Genomic DNA, 17,596 nt, shown 5'->3' with positions numbered 1-17,596 from the left:
GAATGAAGACATGATGGTGACGCAGAGACCAAGCAATGAACCAACCATGCCGCATCTCAGTGTAAGTGATGTGTGTGTGAAGCAGATAGAGAGATTGAGAAACGGAAATAGTGTTTGTTTGGGTGTGTGTGTATGTGTGTGGGTTCCATGCTGTTGTACAGTAATGACAGGAAACCGAGGAACACAGTGTTCTGTTCGCTTGCGATTGGCTCAGAAACACAGACCACATGATCGCCATCCACACATCACGCTGTGAGAAAGACGAGAACTGTGTCTGTATGTGTGTGTTTATCTGTGGTAGTGGAGGGGGGGGGGCAAAACAAACACATTTTCCAAGTCTAATCCCTAGAAATTAAAATCAAGGATGACAAAAACAAACAAAGCTCAGAGGGAAGAGGGGCGGCGGGGTTGCAAAAGCGAGGTAGTGAATAATTAATTAATTGAGGCGTGTAAATGCATTTTGGTGAGTCAACGGGGAATAGAGAGCAGAAAGACACACACACATACACACTTACAGAGACAAGCCAAAGACAGAGACAGTCACAGAGAGGGAGAATATTGTAATGAGGAGATTGTGTTAATCCACTGACTTGGCACACGGAGCCGTCAGAGAATAGGCCAGTGTCCCAAGTGGGAATTCTTATCTATAGGGAGAGGACTGCAGGCCCAGGGGAGGAGAAACAGCAACAAGGATCAAAAACACACACAGTGTAGGAACTTAAAGCAAATGACTTGACCTTAATTATCTAATCTGTGCCTAAAGTCAAGTTGACCTAGAACCAAAACCGAAGAGCAAATTCCATCCATCTAATCCAAATGGTGTGCAATAAAGTCACGCAGTCACATTGGTTTGTAGGCTGAGCTGGATGTTTCCTTACAGGCCAGGATTCAAAATGGGTCACGGGTCCGTTTTCAAACAGGTTCCAACATAATAAGGGCCTGGCTCTCAGACAAAACTCCATTTAGTTAATTTGGGTTCTCATGATAGTCTGGATCATGAATCCTAGCAGACTGATAATAGAGAAAATTTACTCCAGAATCCCCCCGCAAAGTACGGTCAAAGGTCAAAACATATCAGTTACTAGGCCTGTGACTCCTTCCTCTCCCTTTTCTTCCTCTGTCAAAGGGCATTGGATAATAAAGGGAAAGGTCAAACACCAGCCAGTCAGCCAATTAACACAACAGTCCACCTCAGCTAGCCTGCAGCTACATGCCTATGAATCAGCAGTCTCCTGGCTTTAGCCGCACACTGTGCTTCTTGTAGATGGAGCTGCCAACCCACCCACCCATACCACCTGCTATCACTCGAATTTTCAGTAATTAGGAGTTTAAAATACAGCTAGCCTAAATGTCACACCAGTTTTGATGTCATTTAAAGAGACATTTCATTCTTCAGGACAGAGGTCATTTATAATGGCAGATAGCTTTCTCTGGCGGCCAGTGGGCAGAGTTGGGCTTGGGTCTGACAGCATCCGCAAAAAATAATGACCCAAAAAAAGAACAGATTCTGTCTATTCCCACTATTCATAGATAGAAACAGATGGGAAGGACCCACCCAGAAAGGCAGACACCATATATGAGGACTCCCTGTTAACCGCAAAGTTAAAATTCACCTTTTCTGTCTCTGCCTACTGAAGCTGTCAAAAACTTGCTGTATTCTGACAATACATCAAACAACTTTGTCTTTGCTCTTTTGTCACACATTTTGTTGTCATTTCTGAATGCATGACCATTAGAATCAACTTGACTTTATTAAGTTATTACAATGTTCCTCCCCTTCACCTTAATTTCAGGTTAGAACTCCTCAAAGAAAAGAATCACAGCTGAGTTGTGAAGATTTAACATTAGATTTTCAAAATAATCCATATTATACTTTGTTTTATTAAGCAAATACAGCTCAATAAAGAACATATATGATTTGTAAAAAAAAATGATTTTCTCAAGTGCTGTAAACCGTGATGAAGTTTGATGGTACACAGGTATAGAGGAGTGAAACGTCTCACCCCTGACTGACCTGAGTTTGCCAAGACCATAGCGCTGTACCGATAACGCCATGGCAAAAAGAGAACAAAAACACAGAATAAGGGTATGCGGATAGAGCTATGAAAGCGATAAGGTTTTTCCATTGGACTAGTGTTTCTATGCCAATCCAAGTGGTTATATTTTCTCAACAAGAAGAAAATGTGAAATATTGAAAGTGTTTTGTACCATTTGTTTGCATGGGGCCTCTGAAAAAAATCTCAATAATGCAGGTTCCTTATGGCTTCTGAATAAGTAGTTCTGATATTTGCTATAAGTGTCCAGTGATAATCTGTTTCGTCAGACTGTCTTTCAGTAAAACTAATGATTTATGAAAACTGCGGATGAGATGAGAAGGATGACAGTGAATTTGTGTGGTAAAAGTACAGTCATTGGACAAACTTACAAGCCTTTGCAATATCTGCAGGAAATTGTTGATTTTGCAACAATCACCAATTCCTAAAAAGGGACTGGCTAACTTATTTAAGATGGACAATGGAGAGACTACTATCTTTTGCTTTCTATTTGAGTTTAAAATAATGCCTCCTTACAGGGTGTCTCCAGTAAAATAACAAATACACTGGGGCTGTATAAAGCCCTTGTCTCAAAGATCCCCATTTCTCTACTATTGCATCAACAGCTCTCTGGGGCTGCTGATTTCCCTGCTGTGTCACGAATGGTGGATCAGACTGTCAGAGAAGAGACAGACACAAAACAAAGATGATTGGATTCCACGGAGGACAGAGGCCTCCCACACGATTCTCAACATCCAAGTCTCTTCCGTTCTGTCATTTTCTTCTCTTTCTTTGTTCTCTCATTCGCTACCCCTCCTTCTCTTGTGTCTTACTGCACATGTTCATTGTTTCACTCTCTCGTACAAACCATGTATCGCCCCTTGTTTTTCTCTCTGACACACACACAAACTATGTCTTTCTCCTTGTGTTTTTGTCTCTCCGATTCCTTCTGTGCGTCTATCCCTCTGCCTTATTGGCCATTTCACAGTCACAAAACATACGGAAGCGGACAAGCTCCACTGTCCCAATTAGCCACAAGTCAGACTGAGAGCAGACGTCTGCAGAAACAACATGTGTTCTTGTAGTGGCCACACTGTTTACACTCTCCCCTCTCTTGATCCACCACGATATTAGCATCTTAACAAAGCATGGTCTTTTCACTTGTGCCAAAGAGTCCACATAGCAGTAAAAAATAATTTCCTCCTGGAATTTCCGTACCGACATGCGAAGGCAGACACATTCCAGCTTTGCCGTTTGTTTCTGTCAGAGAAGATGGCATGCCTCAACAAGTGTTTGCATGCCCACTTTACCAGTGAGAGAACTACCACTTCTTTTTTTGACCCTCTCTGGCTAAGCCAAAACATATAAGGCACTGGTAACTTACTTCGTAAGCATTTCTATTTTGCTCTTCTCCGTTACTGCTACAATTCATGCATGGCAATTTAAACCTCAGCTACTGTAAACCAGACAACAAACGCTATCATTGAGCTAGAAATTTCCCAAATTCAAAAATATCAACAGGAGGGGGTGCCATGGTGGCTCAGTTGTCTGGTGATCCGTAAAGGCAATGCCAAGTATTTCGACTGCACGGGTTGGATTCCTTACTCAAATCCCTCACTGAATCTCTCTTTCTGCTCTACCTCCTGTCACACTCTCCTATCATGCAGAAGCAATAATATCAGTGTTTTGCTTCCATTTAAATGTGTGGCCTGCCCAAGTCTTTTTCTTAACAGCTAAAATACAATGATTAATCCAATATTGTTTTGTACATTTTCCTCCCACAAGATCAATTTCACTGGTGACTTGGGGTCCACGCAGAATGCCCCTAAAGTAGGTTTAAAAAATTATGAATTGTTGTGTAATGTGCTTGTCTTCAATTTGCCATTCCTAGCCACCCTACTTTCAATGTTACCACCTAAGCCTCTCTAAAAAACAGAGTGGGGAAAAAGCACAGAGCAAAACAGAAAAGAAAAAACTATCTGAAGATGCTAAGGTCCTGTCACTTCATAAGCACCTCTACATGTGACACCCACAAGCATCTTTCATCGCTTTTTATTTGTGGTATCGTCACCCAACGTCATCAGGTCTCTCGCTCTCGTCTCAGGCATCTAACCGAGTTGCGAGCAACACCGCTACACACCTAGCATCTGTAAATTGTTGATTAAGTCTGGGTCTCGCTCAACTGTCTTTCTCTGATTGGCAATACTGAACGAACTGTGTGATAAAGCTCCGTAGCATCAGCGGAGGCAGGTGTGGAAATCCAAAACTGTGATACCGGCGCATAATTCACCGGAGAGTGACATGGCAAAAATATGAGCCTGCAACTCGGCATGAGACAAATACCATTTCTGCTCTGAAGTCAAGCCCATTAGATTGCTCACAGCTGTCCCCGCTTAGCGCTTCAATCTAGTCAGATCTCTCCTTCGACTCAGAGGAGATAAGTGTTTATTTCCTGTGTCTAAAAATACTCAGATGTGCAGCGAGAGCATGGAAATAAAGAATTGGGATTCACAACATGTCGAGTACAGTGGCTCTGTTGCCATCGCTGGAGCCCATGAAACCTACTCATAACCCACTGCGTCAATCCAAAAACATATAGTCATCAAACTGAAACTACAGTAGCTTTCTTCATCTCTGAAAAGTTGACTTGTGAAGCAACTATCATGACAGCAGAGATTAAAAATATGAATTGTAAAAACGCCATTACACAGTTTTTATGCCCTGATGTCATATAACAGTGATGTCAATGAATCCTCCCTCTATCTCCCTCCTGGTCCATATGGGATTGTCAGTGTTCAGTGAGTCCAGCATTACCACGGCCTCTGTGTATTTTAATCTAATAATCTAATAAAGTTAGATGCCAGAATTCAATAATCCACAACAGCTATTCTGTTGTTCAGATGAGTGTCAGTTATCTATCCTAACCCCCCTCTGGGAGGAGAAAACATACACTGGATTACGGCTAAAATAATAGTCCCAATCACTTTGCTAGATATTATGATGCTGATTATTAATGTTGATGATTAGCGGAACAAAATTATTTTACTGTACTTATTATATCTTATCAACATCTTGACTATTTAACTACCGTGGACATTGTAAACGAAATGAAATGTTCCCATGTTGCCAATACGCTAACATTCTACAATTTATAACTTTGGAAACGATTCACAATTGTGATTTACAAAAACATACATAGTTAACTGTGCAACACTATAAACACAACATTGTGTTGATTTGTGCTACAAAATGTAAACGGCCTAACTGAGTTGAGTGTGGCACACACAGTGCTGTCTGCAGTTGGATTTGTCTGCTCTACAGCTGGACTTCACAAATTGCTTCAAGGGACTTTTTCCCTGCCAGCTACTGGAGCAAATTGCTCTGCTAGGCCTGTAATAAATCAGTGTGGCTTCTGCCATATTCCAGAGCGGTCTCATGCACAGTGAAGTTCAGTGTAACCCAGAACCATGGACGGAGTTTGGCTACTGGAGCTTTCAGTGGCAACCAGGCTACCTCCAAAACTTTCCTCTTGGCTGATGACAAGTAAATTGTAAATATGTTTTTTTTTTATGTTTGGCACGGCCACATAGCAATAACACTGGTATGGGTTGTTGTTATGTTATATTACATTATATAATATGCAAACACGGCAGCGACGTGCCACCCATAGTACAATGTAGCCTACCTCTACTGTTATCAGAGCTCTGGTGCAAGCTAACTGCAGTACGGTTATAGCTCAATGTACAGTGCAGCCCATATCAGCTTAATGGAACTGGCTGTTCTCCAGACCACATATGTTGACTAAGGGCCAGACACGTGTCCACCCTAAAGTAGAGGGAAGAGACATATAGGGAGTATACAGTACATAGAGGGATGTAGTGGTACGGGAGGGAGAGGAGGAAAGAGGAACAGACAGACAAATGGGGAGAGAGAAAAACTGGTGGAGAGAATGAGACAGACCTCGGCAGATATTATATAGCATATTAGATCCAGGCCTATGGTAGTCACTGGCAGCCAACAACTAGGGCACAGAGGAGTTCAAACAAAACCAGTCCAGATTCTATACAGTCCCTCGGCACATTAGTGGTTTTGCAAAAGTGCTAAATTCTGCCATAATCCAGGTCAGTCAGGGTTGGGAATTGTGACAGATAAGATTTATTTCCAACAGTACACATCAAAAAATAAGGAGGTTTTTGCTCATCTGTTGAGTATTTAAAGACTTGTGTGTGCATCCTGTTTGTGTGTATTCATCACTCACTCTTTGCAGGCGCTGGAGACGTGGGCCGGTACAGTGTATTTACAGTCCATGATCATGGTGAGGGTCTCACTATCGTTAGCCTCCTGGAAGGGCGGCTGGCCGCATACCAACATGAACAGGATCACACCTAGACTCCAGATATCTGAGGCAGAGAAAGACACAGAGAGAGAGAGAGAGAGAGAGAGAGAGAGAGAGAGAGAGAGAGAGAGAGAGAGAGAGAGAGAGAGAGAGAGAGAGAGAGAGAGAGAGAGAGAGAGAATAAGAATTAATTTGTTTTGTACCTGGTATTTCCCAGATAGGGCAAACATGGGCAACACATGTGCAACGATGAATCATAACAGAAGAACCAAGAAGTATCAAATATATTGGACAGGTTAAGGGTGTGCAGGTTGTGCTAATGAGAGAAAGAGAAGGAACATGGAAATAATCAAAACCAATGTTGCCACCAACTTAATTTACCATTCACATAATATGCTGCATAATCATAAAAAGATTATAAAAACACCTTCCAAGCTCTTATGTGCTCATGTGCATTTACAAAAGATGGACACTGCATAAAAGGCAGGAAATATAGATGCACAGAGATCGTGTACATGCTGGACAGGAGGCAGGTCAGGGATGGTCTGCAGGTAAGAGAGAAAGGGGGAAAGGGAAGGGAGAGTTAAAGAGACAGAGAGGAGAGTGAGGTAAACGACAGGACTGGAGGAGAGTGTGAGAGAGAATGTCCTGAATGTCAGTTCATTTAAAAACAACAGCCTGGCTAAAACCCCCATCTTCTTTGTCTCAGGGCATTTTCACCTGTCTCATCACAGGTGGAATACACACAAAATCAGTGCACACAGAGGGGGTTGTGTTTGTATGTGTGTGTGTGTGTGTGTGTGTGTGTGTGTGTGTGTGTGTGTGTGTTCATGAATATGCAAAAAATGGACTTGTGTACAATGTTAGCGTGGAAAAGTGTGTGTGTGTGTGTGTGTGTGTGTGTGTGTGTGTGTGTGTGTGTGTGTGTGTGTGTGTGCCCGTGTGCCTGCAATATAATGAATGTCATGTCACTTCATTTGTGTGTGTGCTTATTCAAGTGTGTATATCTGCACTTGCTGTGTGTACCCCGAGAAGCCAAACTGTCAGCATGCAGAAGCACTGGGCCATGTAGACTCCAAGCAACCCAAACGCAAACACACACACACACGCCTCTCTGCAGCAGTGTGAACGGTGGTAACAGAACTAACAGGAGGAGGGTGAGAAACAGCCTCCAGCATGGAGCTAGGACAGTAAACACCATCCTGTCACTACTTATAGCATGCACAGTCTCCTTAACTCACACACACACAGACAGACACTTGTACAAGTACATGCACAGGCACCATGTCCATAACACACTCCAAAACACGCATTCAAACACCACTCATGTAAACAAACAACTCACATATACTGTATATCCAAACGCACACACGCAAACACACAATGAGAAAGAGACTCTTATAACTAACGTACACACACAAACACTTGTGAATTCATTTGAACACCATGTACATCTTCAATCCCCAGCTTAGCAGAGAAGCAGGGCTGACTCACTCAGGCTGAAAAAAAGAGACATCACAACGGCTCCAGTCAAATATTGGCAGCTCTGAAGTAATTACCATGATGAGGATTTTTAAGTAACTTTCTAATTAAGCTCAAATGCTCAGATGCCCTCAAACACTTAATGGGTTGGCAGAGTGGAGCCCTAATAGCGCACAGGAAAAAGTGCCAGATAGTGAAGAATCCAAAGAAAACTCAACTTTTGCAGAACAGCATGATAAGGACTTTTCACACTGATTATGAAATGCACTTAGCCCAGGGCTCAGCCTTGGGTTAACTAGAGCTTAACAGTGATGCATTCTAAATAGGGCTAACCCAGTCTTTAGCCCAGCTAGGGTGAGGCCTGACTTTGCTGGGTTAGTAGCAGTATTGTAGAACCTAGCCTTAGGGGCCTTTTACACAGAGAAGCTAGGGAGAATGCTTTGAACTAGTCCATGCATTATTGGAAGGATGTGCCTGCTCACACTTGTTGGCCTGGTGCAGCGCTGCAACATGACTGGTGTTTTTTTGTTGCAGAGTGCAGGCTGGAAAAAGTTGAAAATAGCTCAACTTTTGAGGCACCGCAGCGCAGATCAACTGTCAAACTGCAACAGGCAAGCAATGAATGACAAGAGGGAGGGGGGGGGAGTGGCTGTTTATTTTGGTTGCCTGGCAACCAAAGCGTACCCTCCTACATTTCATCTCTTCCCTTCTCAGCATGCGGCTAGCATCTTCTGTGTGCCTATAGCGTTTCTCTGTGATCTTGGGCTAACAAATGCTGCGTGAAATAGACTAAATTAGCCTTGGGGAAACTCTTGACCTTGGACTAAGAACAATCCTGCCTAACACTGAGTAAAAATTCATTTTACATTTATCGACCGCAGCACAAGATTTTTGTCAGTAGCTCAGTTATAGGCAACACTTCACTGTGTCAGTCCTTTCCTATTTTGTGGGTAACCTCACTGACAGCAACATGCCCTAAGCTCCAATCTAAATCACACCTCTGTCGACCAGTCCAGACGGCCTGGTTGGCTAGTAGTCATACTAGTTTTAGGCTACTACTAGCATAGCTTCCCACTGATTGTTAGGGAAGAGGACGGGATGCCACGAAAGTTTGTGACACGAAATTTCATGATACAAAAATTCAACAATAGGAGCAGCAATTTCAGCTGTGGTCTAATATTCAAGAAATTACATTCAGAGTGATCTTTTCTCTTTTGCGTTGTCTGAACACTCGCGCAAGGCTACCAAGTTTTAGGTGGGTCGTCACACTTCCAGTGAGCCAAGCGGAACTCACTACTGTGTAGTGAAGTAGGAGACAAGATGGACTCTGAGGACGGGCCAAGTGTTAAGTTTGCTGTGTGGCAGCATTTGGGGTTTCCAGTTAAGGAAGAAAACGGCTTTGTCTTCCAGGTAACAATAGCAACACGCTGCATCATGTGCAACATCATCACAATGAAAAACTCTAGTTGCCCATATAAGGCTAAATATTGTGTTTGAGTCTGACATATGACTTCAGAGGTCTTAACATAGATATGAGAAATTTTCCAGGTTGCACAGCTGTATTACTATTCTATTAAATTTCCTTTGAATTGGCATTAAAAAGGTCTTAAAAATTTTCTAATTTAACTTACAAACCCCTGTACTCATCCTGTTTATGGCTTGTGTCTTCATTGAGATTTTCCTCAAAATATTGTGATAGTATCAAACCATGACACATGTATCAAACCAAACCAAGCTGAATGTGTCATTACATCCCCAGCAAAAAGCTCTCAAAACCTTTTGGTGTTAGTCACACAGTAAAGAAAATTCCAAGACGCCCTGAATGACTACCTGTATCTTGCATAGAAAGCTTTTGTGATCATACAAAAAGGACTAGGAAACAAAATGAGCTGTGACCATGAATGCATTCATTTGAAGGAAAATGTTTGAAAAGCTCAGTTGATTGAATTTCAATGAAAGTAATAATTTGTTTGACGTGGATTTTCACAACATCTGTCAAGTTTAATCTCAAGGCACACCTGAGCTCAAACTCTGCCACAGCAACACTGCTGTCCAACACCACTGCTCTACGCTCACGTCTATGGACAGCCATACTGAGCTCTGCTCCAACTCTGATTGCCTCTCCCATCCTGTCCGTCACAACAGCCATCAGGGTTGAGGTTTAGGCTACTTCAAGCATGGTATGAGAGAGGAGTGCCACTGAAGCATTTTATTTTATACAGGATCCATTTACTCATGTGCACTCAGGCTCACTGAAATAAAACGGCAATACAAACACTGAAATCACAGCATGCATATGGAAGCTGCTGTAGAAGCTGCTTTATGAGAGCAGTTTCCATGACAAGCTAAAAAGTAGGCTAAGTAGCAGCTTAAAGGATAATTCCTGTATTTTTTGTCTGACATCCAGATGGCCCTTTGTAGAGTAGGCTAGGAACCAGGCAAAAGTGAAATGCATTAGCAACATTGAGCCACTGCTAACGCTGAACAAATGGGGAATCATAGGGACAACAGCAGCACTTGTTGACTCATGATGATTTTGTCCAAGACAAAAAATGCATTATTACTGCTGCTATGATCCCAATTCCATTAATTTAGCACTGGCAGTGGCTCCATTTGGCTTAGGTTCGTGTAATGACTATTAGCGTACTAGACATGGATTCCAGTTTCAACTGGATATGATACTACTCTCAGACCAAAATGCTGTCTGAATACAAGATGATAAAACCATCCCTATTTTACAAGCAGCCATAAAGCCTTAGGCAGAAATGCTGAGGCTAAAGTGGCATACTGGTGTGACACAAGTCTAAAGAACAGTTGGGGAAAGTTCCTGGTCACTGTGCTCAACACCACCGCATCTGCAATATTTCAGTGTACCTCCAAACAAACAGCTCTCCTCCAGCCTGCACTGATGTCTCCTCTCCTGCTGAAATATTAACAGTCCTGGATGTAGAGAAAGGTTAGCTCAGCAAGACATCAGTGTAGCAGCTCGCCGTTCAGTGTACCAATTAGTTCTTCGCAATGTGTTGACAAACACAGGATCAGACTATGCCTCTGCTCTCACACTGAGGAAGGCTGGCCAAGTGTGTGTGTGTGTGTGTGTGTGTGTGTGTGTGTGCGTGTGTGTATGCATACTGTTGAAATGTGAATGACTGCTTAAAAAGGCTGTTTCTTCCAGCTAGGCTTCACAACTGGACACAGAAAATTCAAAAGAAAATTTTAAAGTCATTTTTGGTTTAAATGTGGGCTGTATCTCCTGAATCTGGTCACAGTGGGAGCCTTGCTCATCTCTGCATGTTGCACTCCAATCGGTTAGTGCTTAATGACGTAACAAATGCAAAAGTGATTCTTTGCCACTCCACTGCGCCCATCTGTCATTGTTTGTGTGTAACCATGTGTGTATCTGCTAGACAGCATCCGTGTGCAGCTCAGCTCCTTTGATGCAGAAGTTGTCTGATGGTTTGTTTAGCCTACAACACAGCATGCAGCCTTTAAGTTGGCTACAGCTATTGGCTATAGCACATAAAGAGTAAAATGTGAGTGATGAGCAAGTCACCCTGGTGTCAGTCCCCTATAGGTAAACATTTATCACTGCGTTTCCTCAGATGGAATGAGGGAATAATATACTAGACGTGGCTCCAGCCAAACTCTCTCTATACTAACAAGTCAGGCCATGGTAGTTGTGTGTGCACATGGAGCGTTTTAGGCACTTATCATGTCTCATAGACAGGCTATGGCACCATGAGTATCTGACTCTTGTTCAAACACACAAACCTGAACATGCTGATTTCTAGGTTAACTTTAACAGTTAACAGTCTAGCATGGAGGATGCAAGCTAGCCTCATCTCTCAAGACATCTCTTTCATGGCCTGTCTTGCAGACAGGTAAATCAGTTAGCTTCATCAAGACAAATCTGTAGGTAGCAGCCTAGAAAAATCACTGTTACAAGATGTTCCAAGCAAGTTACTAACAAAGCTATTCAGACAAATATCGGCAGTAGCCAAAAACAAAAAAAAAACCCAAATGTTATATCTTATGTCTTCCAGAAGAGTTAATCAAGCTATCTTTTGACACACCAGTTTGTCTTCCAGATGAGTTACTTAATTCTCCTGGCAGATGAAACTATAGCTGGCAGCATGGTGAAAACAAATTTATCTCATGTGTTATTCAGACAAGCTAATCAAGCTTTACCCTAACAACCATTCATCTTTGAAATGAGTTACTTTGGAAAACTCCTACTAGAAACCTTAATAGCAGTTTGTCATAAAAACAAATATTCATCTCCTAACTTCCAGACAGGTTACTTAGCCAAGCTCTAAACTAACCATCTCTTAAAAAGTGTGTTTGGAGACAGCTTAGTTAACTTCTCTGGAAGGTTGATATGTTGGGAAATAAACTGTTCTACTAGCAGTAAAGTTGTCTATGAGGGTGTTTTACCAAGTAACTTGTCTGAAAGCCAAACATTTGTGTTAGGAGACTTAATTAACCAATCTGTCTGGAAGATGTGCATCTTACTATTAGTTTTTGCTAGCTATACATTTATTTTTCCTACCTCAAACCATTTCTGGTGCTCCAACTCACTTGACTGATGACTATGCCTTTATATTTTAATATAATAAAGCCTCTAAAATGTGTAATGAACTGTTAAAATTGAGCTTTCGAAGGCAAAAAGTCTTCTAGAGGAAGCATACCACTCTACCCCACTAGCTGGCTACTCTATACCTTTGTCTAACACATTGCTGTATGCTCACAAAATGTTATGTTGCTCCTCACAGTGTTCAGGCCTCCAACAGTCAGAATCACTGATAATCACCGCCACCACACCAGCAAACAAAGTTTCCTTCCACTTTCCTCTGAGTGTGTGCGTGCGTCCATTGAGCACTAATCATGACGATGACTAGATTGGGGGCCAAATCTACTGGGTGTGGGGGGCTGGAAGGAGTCCACAGGCCATCAGTTGCCCATCACTGAACTACACACCAGCCAAATCCTTTCTGACAGTCTTCATATGAAATGTACAGCTGTAGAGTCACTAGGCATAAAAACTCCTCAGTGAGTTTATTTGACCCTGGGATAGAGACCCGGCTTGAGCTTGCCTCTGCCTGTGTGTTTGCATGTGTGTTGTATCTTGTTATCAGCACAAACAGCCTACTGCAATGCGGGTTCAAGTTTGTTAACACACACACATACATACACCACGGTCAATTCAATGGTCAGCAATTCTAGAGTCTGTCTGTCACCAACACATGGAGGGAGCTGTCAACTGGAAGAGCACTTGCGCACACACACACACACACACACGAACGACACATGCAATCCAGATCTAACACTTAAAACACATGCACACACACTCTTCAGGCCTGCAGACCCTTAGAGTCGCACACACACCCTCTCATCACTTCAACATAACAGGCCTTGTCATAGGCAGGCAGACCGAGCGCAGAGAGCACTGTGGGTGACAGCTGTAGAGCTGCACAAGATCTCTCTCTGTCACATACAGACTCACTGCAGCTCTACCTCTCCACTCCTTGTAGGAAACAGCTGTCCTGCCTTCCATCACATATTGTGTCAGGAATATTCCACCTTTTAGAGCAGAAACCACACTTGGGTTGGCCATCCAGATAAATTAACAGCCTCCCAAGTACATTTTTGTTTTAGAGTCATTTCAGGTGCTGTGATGCATGAAGCTGGTGTTCAAAGCTTGTGTTTCTCATTGATGAAAAAAAAAACTACACTCTCTATTGCCAGGTCATGAAAGTTTTTACAGTTGCTGTTATAAACACCTGGTGTCAGGTAGGTCTTTCCTGGGAAAATCCTCTGGGGCACAGGAAGTGATATGTTTCATGCTTTCGGCAGCACTTCAGCAGTCAGCACCACCTTGTTTGGAATAAACTGAAGAAACTGGGAAGTCAGCGATGGCCACCATGGCTGAACAGAAAGAAAAAACTAGTACCTACAGAAATTCAAACTTCATCAACAGAAAATCCAAGGAAAAAGACAACATGACCACTTAGCAAAAAAGGGGAAAATAAATTTGAGGATCAGGTAATCTCGCAGGTTATCACTTTGATGCTGCCACACACTGAAAGTGTGTTAGTGAGCTACAATGACCCTAATTCATTGTGCCTATGCATGGTGCATGGTGTTGATCAGTCAGTCGGTGCTCCTTTGAGTCGCACTGGCAGTGGAAACACAAACTGAATAGAGTTTGAAACGTAGCTTACATTAAATTTTGAGGAGGTAGGCCTAACCCATTTGTAAAAGTATGGTGTAGCCTACTTGCTTCACTAAAGTAGTGATTATCAAATTGATGTATAATAGTCAGCTAATGTTACAGTAGTAAGTTAGCTAATATTTGCCTTACTGGCGTATACTAGAGTCTTTAGTGCCTCACAAATGTGAGATACTGGGCACACTTATATGTGCATACAGATATACGGTACTTACACATCTGCACTGACACATGCATGAACAAACAAACACACATACACCGACACACCCAGAAACAAACACCCTCACGTACACTCCTTTGTCTGATAGAAGGTCTGGATCTTATATCAGTCTGTAGTTACGACGCCTTTGTTAGTGACTGCTGATGTCTGACTGACTGTCCTCTGTCTGGAGAGCCATTACTGGCTTGTCTGAAGCTTTGTCAAGCAGGAGCATTCACTCCGCACTCCAAAATGCCAAGGTTGTCTGACACTTTTAAGCCTTTGTTGTCTGATGTTTTATCAGACTTGAGGGCATCAAAAGGTATTGAAAGGGTATCAAAAAGTTTCAAAATAATAGATTATTGAAGTTGAAGTTGTATTTGTGTTGAGACAATAATCAACAGAGCAATGTCTGATTCCATTTAGAAGAAAATCAATGGGTGAAAGTGTCAGACAGAAAATGTATTCTCCAGCATGAAAGGGGCTTTCATTCAGAGTAAAAGCTGTGTGTTGTGAAAGAAATGTTAAAAGTAGTGCTGAAACGATTAGTCAATTAAGCGATTAGTTCATCTACAGAAAATTAATCAATTATAATATATATATAGATTAATCGTTTTAGTAATTTAGCAAGTAAAAATACCAAACATTTGCTGGTTACAGCTTCACAAATGCTAAGATTTGCTTTCTTTTCTCTGTTTTGTTGGTCGGACATCACTTTGGGCTCTGGTAACTTATGATTTCTCATTGTTTTTTACTATCAGGGACCTGTATCAGTATTAAAAAATTTCCAAATGTATCCACCCTTAATTGCATTAAGCATGAGCAGTTATTGATTTATTCTACAGTTTGTTTGAATCACATACTGTACTGTATATCTCTGCATGTTCTTAACTGTAGTATCCTGGGAGCATACCATTACGTGTGCATGCAAGAGAAAGAAAGCCAAACTCAGGGAGCAGTAGGATCCTTTGTAAAGCTGAAAAGATGAAACAGGAAAGATGCTAGTTCCATGACGCTTTGTCCTCGGCTCCTCACACATCCTTCTGACATGTTTCTCAATGTGCTAATGATTCTGCTATAACCTGCAGCAAATCGTATAAATGTATACATAGGGCTACAAAAAAATGGCTGGGGCTGTCAGAGCATGTGACAGTAGCCTTGGAACCTGGGGGCCTAACCTCCATTCTCATGGGATACAGGATAGCCAGGCTTAACACCTGAATTTCACACAAAGAGCTAAACTAATTAACATTCATTCCTAAACACAGGCTGACACTAACATAGCAGAGCAGAACTAGTTGAGATGGCAGAATGTGGCTGAAATCTGCGATCAGCCTGAGAGATGCTGAGAAACTCGGTTGGTATGGTAATTGTGTGGTATTATTTTCTACAGCCTACCCAGCATTTTTTAATATGCCTTTCATTTTCATTTGCCATTTCTCAGGTACTTGTAATCTACTTCTCAAGCTATTAGCCTACTGTAACATCTGAAGTGATTCAGAGTAAGTGAACAAAGTAATCGTTTTGACATCCAAACTAAAGAATGCTACGTATGCTGGAAAACAATGAGTGAGTGACGTCTCACAGACAATGCTGACGAAGCCTTCCCATACAGACTGACCTGGCCTAACCCCAGTCTTGCAGCAGGGCAGGGGTAAACAGACAGACATGCCACAGCTCACAGACTCTACTCAGCATCAACACAGAAACCCCACACTGACTGACAGAAACTCCAAAGGCTTCAACAAGCAGGCAGAAAAATGACAGTGGCAGCGCTTTTTTGGGGGAGGGTTGTGAAGGATTTTTCCTGTGCGATTCCAAATGCTAATTGTAGCACTGGGGCATGTTTTTTTCCCTCCTCATCCTGCAAGTGACATGAAGAGTAACAGATGTTGAAAGAGCCCTGGCACAGAGGAGCAGCAAGGACCCATCGATGCAGATAGCACCGCGTCACTGATCACAGAGGGAGGTGGGGGACTGGTGTAAAAGAACATGCGTGTGTGTGTACACGTATGCACATGCATATGTAGGATAAGTGTGTGCGAGCGAGAGACAGATAGAGATGACGGAGAGGCAGACAGAGAGTGAGACAGAGAGAGGAACTGAGGGAGAAAAGAGATATGCTGGTTCTCAGTGAAGAGCAGAGTTGCTGTTGCTGAATATGGATGAGAGCCAGAGCCCTAGAATAAAGTGCAGCTCTCTCCCAGGCATCTCCTGCCCCAAGTTGTCTTATATTAGCATGATGGCTGGGGGCCTCTCCTCTGCTCTGTATATGACAGAGACCAAAGGCCCTGATTCTAAGACGACTAGCATGGTGTTGACTGTAGAATGTAATAACAACCTGTCATTAAGATTTATAGCAAGACATCATGCTGAGAAACAGGCCTGGGAATGGGGATGCCAGAAAAATACGGTGGGCAAGTGAAGTAAAAAATATAATACAATGCATAACTTACAAAAGACTATGTGGGCTTCGAAGTGCGGTCAGTCAGTGCTACTCTATTAGCCTACTTCTCTACTAATAAGCATGATCGCTAACACTTACCTAGGGCAAACCTAATAGGAAAAGGAAAACCCAGCACAGAGTGGAGATCATCCATCATCTCTCCCCTGCACATATAATTAACAGAACTGCATATAATTACTCATGCTTTGTCCTTGCCTCCTACTAACAAAATGAGCCCAACACTAGACTAAGCCAGGCCTATCTTGTGTAAAGTACTCGCTAGAGAGTGAGATGGTAATTGCTGGAAGTAGACTTGCAGTAGTTCCTGGTCCTGAATTTCAAACAAAGAGCTAGCCTAATAAGCCGGGCGATCCTGTATCCCATGGGGTTGGAGAGGCTTAGGCCTTCAGCTTACAAGGCTATTGTCACATGCTCTGACAGCCCAAGCCATCTTTTAGCACTCTGTGTGTGTGTATGTGTGTGTGTGTGTGTGTGTGTGTGTGTGTGTGTGTGTGTGTGTGTGTGTGTGTGTGTGTGTGAGGCTGATGCAGCACACATAGTGGTATTTACTATAGGGTCAAAAACGTCTCACCAGGGCTTGATTCAAATACTCATGTCATTGAATTTCCTGTGATTGTCTGTGATTCTTTGCGCATCTGCAAAAAGAGATGATCTGAACACTGTGCTACTGCTGCGGTTTCACATAAACTAACAGTGCTTTTGATCTTGTCTCATAAACATGTTTCATTTAGCCATGGCTCTGCAGTAGAAAAGTGGGTTATATAACCAAACCACAATCCCAGGCCCTCCTGAGACCTACTGCAGTGTGTAAACTATACTGGTGTCAGAAATAGGTCAAAGATCGTAACCC

General features: G+C 42.5%; 1 protein-coding gene across 2 annotated transcripts in view; it reads right to left on the bottom strand.

The window, feature by feature from the left end:
- snrka (SNF related kinase a) overlaps nucleotides 1-17,596 on the bottom strand; it is a 52,082-nt gene that overhangs the window by 19,062 nt on the left and 15,424 nt on the right. For both annotated transcript variants that reach the window (XM_071544298.1, XM_071544299.1), the window contains exon 3: nucleotides 6,292-6,433. In XM_071544298.1, the coding sequence (XP_071400399.1) occupies nucleotides 6,292-6,433 (142 nt within the window). The remainder of the gene's footprint in view (nucleotides 1-6,291; nucleotides 6,434-17,596) is intronic.

Source organism: Centroberyx affinis, unplaced genomic scaffold, assembly GCF_046629955.1.
Source record: "Centroberyx affinis isolate AG114_WGS23_722 - 3 ecotype Tasmania unplaced genomic scaffold, CSIRO-AGI_Caff_v1 ptg004514l_1, whole genome shotgun sequence".
Classification (NCBI taxonomy): domain Eukaryota; kingdom Metazoa; phylum Chordata; class Actinopteri; order Beryciformes; family Berycidae; genus Centroberyx; species Centroberyx affinis.
The sequence above is the reverse complement of the archived record's forward strand: the minus strand, read 5'-3'. Positions and strand labels throughout refer to the sequence as shown.